The 11,436-nt window shown below is 35.3% G+C and overlaps 1 protein-coding gene across 1 annotated transcript; it reads left to right on the top strand.

The window, feature by feature from the left end:
* Nucleotides 1-432: 432 nt before the first annotated feature.
* Nucleotides 433-10,566, top strand: LOC103545755 (annexin A1-like). Its single transcript, XM_070590202.1, has 6 exons — nt 433-942; nt 7,327-7,406; nt 7,501-7,609; nt 8,139-8,233; nt 9,098-9,211; nt 10,057-10,566. The coding sequence occupies exons 2-6, from the start codon at nt 7,341-7,343 to the stop codon at nt 10,180-10,182; spliced, it is 510 nt and encodes a 169-aa protein (XP_070446303.1). The 5' UTR covers nt 433-942; nt 7,327-7,340; the 3' UTR covers nt 10,183-10,566.
* The last annotated feature ends 870 nt before the right edge of the window (nt 10,567-11,436 follow it).

Below are 11,436 nucleotides of genomic sequence, written 5' to 3'. Positions count from 1 at the left end.
TTCTGATTTACTGTTCAACTACTCTACAATGTCAACGTTTATATAACACTTTGTTTATCTATAACTATTTATATATAACAGACTCTAAACAAAAGAATTAATGTAGATAGGCCTTTCTCTAATGCTAATACTTTTTTTGAATGTCATAATGATCATATTTCTGACATTAACTTTCTTTAAAATTTTGAGACAATCCAGAGCTTTATTTCTTTTATATTTCTTATTTATATCAACAAGCTATACTTGAGTACAAAAAGTCTTTTACTTTGAAGGTGGGAAAAACGATGGTTAAATACAAATAGAAAATTATTTAGCACTGCATAATGTTAAAATTTACCAATATACCTTATTTCTCAATTGTCACAAGATTTCTAGTGGGTAGGTAACCTACATAATATTATCCCTATTTTTACAAAAGTTGAAACAGGTTCGGGGAAATTCAATATGTCCCTAGGGTCACATAGTCACAAGTGATGGAGCTGGGATTCAAACCGAAGGGGGATTTTTGCCTTTTTTGTTTTGTTTTGAAGTGTATATATTTTCCATTTCATAACTTGTTTAACTAAAAAAGCGTGCCAATCATTGGTATCAGCATTGGGGAGGATAGTACTGTGTACTTGAAAATCTGCTGCATTTTATCCCCTCTGGAAAAAACAGTGCTAACTAAAGAGGGGGGAAAAAATCTGCCTTTCCCTTTCATTTCATCTGTGCCGTCAGCTAAGAGTCGGTTGAGTGAATAGTTTTGCAAGACTTGTTTCACTTTGTTTTGGCCAAGGCGGAGTCCTGTATTTCAAACAAAAGGCAGCCTGTTACTAACTTCTGGTTGCTGGGTGTGGCCTCCTTTCAAATTCTATAAAATCAGAAGCCCAAGGCTCCAGTTGTAGTGTGAAACCCTCAGAGAAGAACCTCTCCTCAGTTCTTTGGAAGACGGTGGAAAAAAATGTGAGTCTTGGTTTTCCTTTTAGTTAGTTTTGGTTGTTTTGAAAACTTTTCCCATCACAATGTTTAATGTTACTCCTTCTGTAGGATTTAAGGCTAGTTGTATTTGATATGGTTTGATACATCTTTCTGTAAGATTACATTGGGAATTTACATTTTGGAATCACAAATTGTAATGTTTTATTTAGTTAAGATAGACAATTTTAAAAATAATGGAAAGTTTGCTTAAGACTAGCTTATTTTACTGTTGGCGAGTTACCATGGAAAAGTAAGATTGTTTTCCTCCTCCAAGTTATGAGTTTCTTAGAGCTGTGAGTTTCCTCCATGGAAATCGTGGTGGATGGTGGGTGCTGGTGGGGGGCCAGGCCGGAAGAACAGACGTGCCCCAGAGGTGGGTTTCAGGGTGCTGTTTCAAAATAGCAGGGCTTACACAATTTATTTTCTTCTTTTGTAAGGAAAAGTAAATAGATTCAGACCTCATAGTGGTAATCATGCCCTTTGTAATTAACATTTTGAAATTAATGTTAAGTTTACTCATGCAGTGTAAACAAAGAGGATCCACTTTTTAATCTTTTCATTTCAAGAGGGTGTGGCCACATTCTTTTTTCTGTAGTCTGTGTGTCATACACAGGATTTTCAAGTACTGGTTTGAAAACTTAAGGGGAAAGGAAATATTTCCTGGGTGGTATCAGATAAGTTATCCCTTTGGAATGCTAGTAGGGCCTTCTGAAAATTATTCTACTTAAGAGTATCTTGATCGTTGATTGAGATAATGGCCATAAAACTCCTTTGAAAAGCCCCAAGTGAATCTAAAGTAGCATTTTTACTGGTGTTGGAAATATGTGCAATGGTAAGAGATTTTGAATCATAACCATATGTCTGGCTATTGCTCATTACAAATGTTCCTTCAAGAATTTTTCTCTTAGCCCATTTTGAATGTTAAATTAAAAGCCCTAATATCTAATTTTTAATACTAGTTAATTAAGACAGGTGTACTTTTTTCTTGCCTTGTTTATGTCAAAAATTACGTATGGTTTTTGAAAACGTAATATTCCCCTCTGCCCGCAGAAATGCTTTTTTGGTAGCTGGAAGAGAAGGCATGTTGCAAAATGATTCAAATGTGGTAAAAAGCTGATTTCTTAATTCTGAAACGGCCTCTTCTCCAGAAGTTGTTACTACCCTGGCCCCAGTCTCAACCACATCTGGCAGATAGTCTACATTTAACAGATGTTGACAAAAATAGTTAATAATAACATTAAGGAAACAGCTAATTTTTTGCTTATTAAATGTTTTTTCAATCGAAAGATCTGTAACGGTTGACTTCTGTATGTGATGTTAGCTTGCTGAACTGGTTGTTCTTGACTCTCTCTAGACTCATTAATTTATGGCTTATATTTAAAAATCAGAGCAAAACCAGTGGAGCTATTAGTTTTCAGTTTTTGGAGTGAGTTTCTCTTTCTTTAAAATGGGATAGATTTTTATCAGAAAGATCAGTAATAGATACAATTTATATAATACCTTCCTTCATTATGCTAATTGTCTCCACCTCCATCCACTTAAGGTGAAATTTAAGATTGGCAGTTCAGAGATGTGATGGATCTTAGACATTACTTATTCTAATGCTCATTTTTATAAATGAAGACCACCCCTGGAGAAGTTAAATGTTTTCTTGAGGTCATATAGTCAGTTAAAGAGAATCAAAATAGGGCTCAGAACTCTGATTTTCATTTTTATATCTCATTTTTATATCCTATAGTTGTGGGTAGAAAATACTTGTTAAATTAGTATAGATATGTTTCCTCCATAATTAGCACTGATGTGCTATTTATTCATTCAATGATACTTAGCATACTAAACACCAGGCCTTCTGACAGGGATTGGAGGTACAGGATGAATAGACTAGCATTGCCCTCAGAGCATGCTGCTGGGGAACATAGATAAGAGAAAGTGTTGACACAGAATGGTAGGGGCTAGTGTAGGGGTAAACGCAGGATGCTGTGGGACACCACAGAGTCTTCCAACCCAGTGTTGAGTCAAAGAAGGCTTTCTGGAGGATGTCATGAGGTCTATGCGGAAGCTTCAAAGGGAAGTAGACCTGGAGGAGGAAACAGCATGGTAGGCAAAGGGAACACCCCATCCAGAGGCCTAAGGGCAGAGCATTCACGAGACTATCTTTCATAAAGTGGTTCTTCACAAGTCACACCGTTGTACAGTCTAATTGCCTTTTCTCGCATAGGTAGGTGTGGGAGGGACTTGTGAAATACACATTCAAGGAAAAAACTGAGCATCAGCCAAAGCATTGAAAAATAAACTCCCTAGGGCTGGGGTGAAACCTGCCACAGTGCCCTTGGGTTAACCATTAATGAATTTGTTTCTGAAGTACGAGCATTAAAAATAACATTGATCTTGGTCACTAGTTCAAAAGAGTCTACAATGCTTTGGAATCAGAAGGAATGGATTTATGTATGCCTTGATTCTTGCCACTAATCTCTAGAACTGCCAGAAGACTACACTCTATTTTCCAAGATAGAAAATGTGGGATAAAGATGTTGTCCTATGCAAGGATTAATTGCTGCTGCTATCATTGTAGAACTCTGATCGTTCTAGCTTGTCACCAGGAAGGCATGATAAACCACAAAATTTGGCTTCCTCTGTTACAGCTTCTGGAAGTAGACTTTCATGAGGTTGACAGAGACAAATTACAATCTAAAAAAAATTAGGCTTTTCTTTTGTAATAATTTCAAACCCTCAGAAAAGTTGCAAAAATATTGTAAGAATTACTACATACTTTTAACCCAGAATCCCCCAATTGTCAGCATTTCACCACATTTGCTTTATACAGTTATTTTTTCTGTAATGTTTGAGAGAACACTGCAGGTATGATGTCCCTATGCCTCTAAATACTTCTGTGCGTTTATATTAAAAAATAAAGAACACAACCACAGTGCAGTTTTCAAAAATCAGGAAATTAACTTTGATACAATAGCTTTAGTGTTCTCAAATTGTCGAGTTGGTACAATTGCTAATGTACCATTTCTGGAATACCTGGACCTTACAGCTTAGTAAACATGGATTTCTCTCTAACATCTTGGACATAATTTTTATGCATATTTACCTTCTTTAATTTCTTGCTGCATAAGATGAAGAGAGCTCTCTTATGACATAAATATACAAAAAATGCTAATCCCTGGAAAAGCTACACATTCATCCACAGATAACCTGAGATTGGTAGGCAGTGCTTGTTCACAAAAAGATCATTTATTAGAAGAACTGTGGAATATTACTAATTTCCATATAGGTCAGCCTATGTATAAATGGCCAGTTTCATCTTCAAATTAGACGATGTTAAGGACCGTGCTAAACTTGGTTTTGGAGCTCTTTGGTAGCCAGATTAAATATATATTGAGCAAAGGTGAGTTAATAAAATAAAGTCTTAAATACCTAGCGCATGCTCTAAACATTGCAACTGAAAAGAAAGACGGAAAAAAAAAAGACCTTTTGTGAACTCAAATTATTTAAACTATTTTTATTGACTGTACAATTCTATTTTCTAGACCAAATTATTCTTTAAATAATAATAATATCTGACATTTGTAAAATGGTTGGCAGTCTATAAAACATGTTTGCATGCTTATTTGTTTACAGTTAAGCAAGAGATCCTTCAAATTATTGAATGGGTTTTATCAAGTACAAAGTGCTAGTTTTCATGCGGAGGATAGATACTGAACAGACAGAATGGTTTAGCACTACAATTTGGCCAAAAATATTTTTGCTGTGGTATTTGTAAGGTGTGTTGCAACCCTTGAGTTTCTGTTAATACATGCAGTTGACTCTGAGCCCTTAACTACCAGTACATGATAAAATCTATTTCTTCTAGAGCAGTTCCTTACATCCTGTCACGATCCTTGTATCTTTAAGATTTACTAAGAGTTGGTAGATATAATTTGGCTGAACTGAGATTCCATTTTCCTCTAATTGCTTTCTGGAGGCAGGTTGTATTCAACCCCTTTTCTTTTCCAGGCCATGCTTTCAGGCAAATTACTTCAGACTAAAATCTAGAACTCAGAGGCTATGTTACAAAGCTGTCTCTTCTATGGACACTGTTGTGTCAAATAAATTATTCAACCCCTTTACTTTTGTTATTTTGTGTTATGTAATTAATAGAGTGATTATCATTTTCCCAGGCTTTCTCAAGTTTATTTTTTTAAAAGAAATTGGTGCATTTTATAGGCACTTTTTAGAAATGAAAAAAATGAGTGAAATACAGTAAAGTTTTCATAAAATTTACTTTGAAGTTATGAAACTCATTTTTAAAATTACACTTGACAATAGCCTTGATCTCTTATTTGATCTCCTTTGAAGTTTTTATTTTCTAATTAAAAAGAGTGAAATATTGGAACACATATTTTTATGACTGATGGAAAAGTACTTTGCTAGGTGACCGATCATATCACTTATTTTGAGGATTCTACTTCATGAAGTGCATGGATGAGATGATGGAATGGAAAGTTCAAATCCCTGATAGCTCGCCAGAAATTGCTGGAAGTTTTGTGTGTGCCAATTAATCAATAGGAAGTGAAACTCCACATGCCAACAGAAACTGCACCAGATGATGACTGTAATGGAAAGGAAAATCTTGCCCCAAATTGCACATCATGACTTTACCTTAGGAAACAACTTCAGATTTACCAGTTGATGGGAGAAGAGATTGACTGCACAATATATTGGTTCTTCTCACAGATGACAGAATAGTAATTTGAACAATCCCCATGATAATTAAGTGGAGATATTTTCTGATTTGGGTATTATTTCCCTCATGTATTTAATCTCATTGACTTGGAACTGCAGTTCATTTCAGCAAGTGTGGGGTGAAATACTATGTCTGAACATGTTGTTAAGAAATCAGGTTATAGGCTTTACTCCCATGAGTCATTTAGCTTCATATCAAAAATTTAAAACTTTGGGTGCTTTCGTTCCCATCTCCCTCACATGTATTCATGAGCGTAGTCTCCAGAGGGATCGTAAAAGGGTACGGAGGGATAGATCAGACTAGACCCTGAGCATGGCCTCCTAAAAACACAGCCGGGACAAAAAGGATCAGTGATGGTTTCTTTTGTGGATAGAACAGTGAACACATTAATTTTTTTTTAACATACTTCAGGTTTTAAAAATATGCATAGTTTATTACATAAAAATATTGCTAAACCATGATAGAAATTCAAGAAATTTTCTTTCAGATAAGAGTTTACCAAAAGAGGGCATACACGTTGCAATTGCACCTGGATGCTTCCTGTTAGAGCAAAGAACCTCATATAAAGTAATCCCTTTCTGGTTTTTTTGTGTTGAGTGGAAAAACAGGTAGGACTAGTATTTAGACAGCTCAAATAGGAAGAAATGTGAGGAGAGCAATTACTGCAGATGCTGAAATAATTGTATACCAAGGAATGGAAAAGGAAATAATTATTTGGTGGAGAAATATCATCTGAATATCTTTTTATAGATAAAGTTTTGAGTCTGAATCCACTCCTACAGATTGTCACAGATTATTTTCCTTATAAGTGTAAACATTATGCTCTTTCTCTAGCCTTTTCTTTTGTTCAGACTCTCATTAATCCTGCATAGATTCTCTAATGGCCTACTAAACGGTCTCTGTCTTCCATCTCGCCCATCTCTTAGCCATTCTCTATGGTACGGGATGAACGGTCTTTCTGAAATACAAGTGGAATCCTGCCGCTTTCTTTTAAAAAATCCATTAATATTTTCCCAAAGCTTTGTGGATGCTTTTAAACTTCTTTGCTCCGGCTTCTGTCAACATTTCTTGCTCCAGTAAACTTCTTTCAACTTCCCCAATATAACAAGCGTCTCTCAGTTTTGTTGTCTTTAAGTTTTCTCCCAGGTTAATCCGAGTCTTCAAGAAAGGATCAGAGCAGCCAGCACCTCCTGAGAGATTTCCCTAACTTTTGTGTTTTCCTTCTGAGAGCACACACTAGCTTTAAGTTCTTTGAGGCAAAGGACGATATTTCAGTGTTTTTGTACCCTCAGTGCTTGACATATAGGGGTTGGTCTGTAAACGTAGAACAATGAAGTGAATCATCAGCTCCTCCCTTCAGCCTATATGCTTACTTGTAGAAATTTTCTGATCCCTAAACGTTAGGACTGAATATGCCAAGAAAGAGCCAACTTTCCAAGTGGAGGCTAGGGCCTTCTGTTCAAGGGTAAGATGTTCCTTTTAAAAAACTTACATCTAGGATTTTATTATGCTTCTAAGAGTAATCCTGGAAAGTAAGGTCAAGATTACTCTACGTCTTGTGTATATGAGAGGGTGGAGTGGTGTATATGTGTGGTGGGTTTGTGTTTTGTAAAAGCATCTGCCTGTTTTATTTCCAGATACTTCTTTAAAAATGTCAATGGTATCAGCATTCCTCAAGCAGGCCTGGTTTATTGAAAATGAAGAGCAGGAATACATTGTAAGTCAAGTGACAATAAAATAACTTAGTTAAATATTAAAATAGAAACCAATATGAGTGAATAGGCATTAATTTCTTTCTCTCTCTTCCACAGAAAGCTGTGAAAGGATCCAAAGGTGGTCCTGGGTCAGCAGTGAGCCCCTATCCCAGCTTCAATCCGTCCTCGGATGTTGATGCCTTGGACGAAGCGATCACAGTGAAAGGTAATTAATTATGTCTTCCCAAAACAGTCTCTTCCTGGACATTTCAGAATGGCTGTTTGAATGGCTATTGGAAAACAGATATGTGCAATGCAAGGAGTCTGTTTTGTTTTGAAGATAAAAAGATTTACTTGTCAAATGAAGATTTATTTCCTTTCTCAGCACTCAGGAAATTTTGGTCAAATCAGTAGAATCTCTAGCGTTACAACAGATATCCCTACCAGCTCATTTCTAGCAGAAACTTGACGCTGAAATCAACACTTCTGCTCATAGGCTTTGAACTAGGATCAAACACTGCAAGACTGAGGACCAGAAAAAATTTCCTCTTCCGTTCTCATTTGAATTAATGGAATGTCATCTGAAGTGCTTCCCTTTGACAGATAGCCTCACATCTCTAACCTGGCTGATATAATTTATATTTCTTAGTTTGCTAAGAATTTCATTTGGAGCATCTTGATAATGAATCATCCTATGTCAGTTATTGAGGATGAAGAGAATTAATTTTAAAAGCCTAGTGGTCCTTTACTTCCAGGTGTGGATGAAGCAACCATCATTGAGATTCTAACGAAGAGAAACAATGTGCAACGTCAACAGATCAAAGCAGCATATCTCCAGGAAAAAGGAAAGGTAGGTTGGAGTGGTAAATTTAGATATTTAATTTCAGTTACATTTATGTTTAAAAGTAGGTTTTGAAGCAGTTACCTAGGTCTTTGAACCTCTTAACTGCTGTTTCCTATTACAACTAAGACTGGGATTACAGTATTTATTCACTTGGTTGCAATTTAATAAATTGTAGCAAATTTACTGGTTTCATACATTGGTCATCTTGGGTCTTTGCAGATGTTGTGTTCTGTACTGGAGACAAATCTTTAATTTGAATATAAACATTAAGATTACTATTGGCAGTAAGGAATATGTTCTGATTAAAATGTGTCTTCTGCTAAAGTTTAAGCTGAACTGTTTAAAGTCTAAATGTAAAGTTTATACATATAGTTCTAACTTTAAAAGTAAACTTTATATTTTTCATACCAAATACAGGTAGTTTTTTTACGGAGCACAAGTAAAAAACTATATAATGTCCCTATCTGATTATTGTGCTTATTTGAGTGGTGCAAACATCAAAGATTGGAAAATATATTAATACATGATTTTAAAAGTATTCTTACTACTGATACTGTTAATGCACTGTCCCTTATCTTTTGAGTTTTGTGATTTCTTCCCTGTGTAAAAGAGTGAGAACCCTGTCCTTTAAGAAGTTATCAATAAATGCAGTAAAATTTCATTCGAATTACTCTAGATCTAAAAGATAAAGATAAAATTCTAAATATTCACTACTCTTTTGTATTTAAAGGGAAGGAGCTCTAAAAGATGTTTGTTTTAGCAATTAGTAGTAAGAGTACCCACAGGTCAGGTCACACCACATTGCTGTATCACTTTGCGTGTTACTAATTAGAAGTCCTGATTCTAATCTCTGATTTCTAATCTCTTCAGCCCCTGGATGAAGCTCTGAAGAAAGCCCTTACAGGTCACCTGGAGGATGTTGCTTTGGCTCTATTAAAAACTCCAGCCCGGTTTGATGCTGATGAACTCCGTGCTGCCATGAAGGTAGATCACCTGATTTAAGCTGTTGATAAATAAAAATTCAACCAAGGAAATTTAAAGATCTAATTAGCTTTATTCAACAATCCATGAATCAGGCAGCATCTCATCTAGTAAATAGAAAAGTGCCCCAGGGAGTTGTACAAAATGGAAGGTATTTATAGGCAGAAACTGGGAGGGACAAAAAAGTTATTAATAAGAGAGAAGAAAGCATTGTCTCAGACAAGGTCCCCTTTCTTTGTGGGGAGGGTGGCAGGGGTTTTATGAGGCAGATTACCTCACTAGCATAGATCAGGAATTTCCAGGCTGATCAGTTTAAGGTCACATTCCTGGAAGAGGTTGAAACTGCAATTAAGTCTTGGTTTGCTGTCCTGGGGGCAAGTGACTCCACCCTGGGCCTGTTGCTTTTTTTTCTTTTTCTTTTTAACAAAACAAACTTCCTTCCTCAAGAGAATGTATAGGTCAAGTCCACATACACCTCCTATTGTATCCTCAACATCTAGTATAGGGCCTGTCAATCAATGGAAATAAAGTGAATAAATTAATTAATAGATAAATGAACGAACAAATCTTGGCATTAACAACTGTGTTATTTCCACTCTCCCAATGGTGTCACTGAAGGACTTCTAAACTTACTTTTAAACTTACTTTTTAAACTCTTGTCCAAAATACTAGCTTTAAATCCATTTTGTTTTTAAAGCAATATAATAGATAGAGCTTATTGTAATTATTAAATATTGTAGATATTTACTAAATACTGTGGGAAATCAAATTTTGGGACACAAAAAACTAGTTGGTGCTCTTGAATGAAGATTTTCGTACATTTTTTCTTTTCATCTTTTTCAATTCAGGGCCTTGGAACTGATGAAGACACTCTGATTGAAATTTTGACATCAAGAACTAACAAAGAAATTAGGGAAATTAACAGAGTCTATAGAGAAGGTAAGTTTTCATGTCCAACAGTCCAAGGGCCTTAGCTGGAAAGGAAATCTGATATACTTTTCTTAAAATTGAATGTGGATGTTAATTATGGAGGCTTTGGAAACTCTCTATATTAAAATGTATCTTCATTGTTGGGCACGTGTCTACCACACGCACACACCGTTCCTAGACAGCATTCCAGCTGCCGGGTGCTGATCAGGGAGATGATGTCCCAGTCCTCATCAAGTTTGCACTTAAAAGAAAATGTCCCTCCAGGACAAATGACCACACAGTATCATAATGGAAAAGTCAACTGAAAGCATCAAATTTAAAGAATTTTCTAAAAACATTTCCTATTATTCTGATATTTATTTCATAGAAATGTCCTGTTGTCTTTTATTTTGAAAAGATAACAAAAGAATAAAAATCTCCAAACAAAATATTCTCCATTTGTCCTTGAAAAGGTAAAGAACTAGGTGCTTATAATCCTCTGCTGGAAACTAAGTTTACCATTATGAACATAAATGGCGACTTATTCTTTATCTCTAATTAGGTCCGTGGGGATGATAGACCAGCCATGGCTCACTTTATCTACTCAGTGAAACATCTCCTTTAAATGATATGATCAACACTGTAGAGAGAGATGCAACTGGGTCCTGGGCAGTACTGGGTCTTTTGCTATTTTTCTTTTCTAATTTCTTGAGCCCCCAGCTTTACTGGTTTATGATGATGTGACCTCATAAAGGATCTTTCTGCTTCATTTTCACACCAAGCACAGAGAACGCAACAGCCCTTGCATATTGTTTTCAGAGCAATTTCAAAGAAATCAGAATAAGGAAGCTTCTAACCTCATTTTCTGCAATTCTTATCTCAGTATGAATATTTATCTTAGATCCATTTATCAGTGATAATAATCAAGAATGGCATTATTATTAGTTTTTTGTTTGATAAGACAGCTGGGTAAAAGTCCTATTTCTCTATTACATCCAAGATATAGTCCAATGATAGCTTATTAAATTGCCCTGTCTTCTAGTCAAATATAAATTCAATTAATTTTTTTCTAATTGAGCATTATTTTGCACAGTTAAGTAAGGGTGTTTAGATAAAGAAAAGTTTTAAATCTATATCTATATGTATGTACACATATATGTACATAATTAAACTATACTATATACAATATATTTATAGTTTTTAAAGTAAATCATCCATGTTCAAGCAAGTGCCTCTGGTTTATTTTCTTAAATGTCTTCTATTCATCTCCTGCTTAAATTCTGACATGTATTTTTTCAGAATTAATTATTTAATAATGT

This window comes from Equus przewalskii, chromosome 22, assembly GCF_037783145.1.
Source record: "Equus przewalskii isolate Varuska chromosome 22, EquPr2, whole genome shotgun sequence".
In the NCBI taxonomy this organism is placed as follows: Eukaryota; Metazoa; Chordata; class Mammalia; order Perissodactyla; family Equidae; genus Equus; species Equus przewalskii.
The sequence above is the reverse complement of the archived record's forward strand: the minus strand, read 5'-3'. Positions and strand labels throughout refer to the sequence as shown.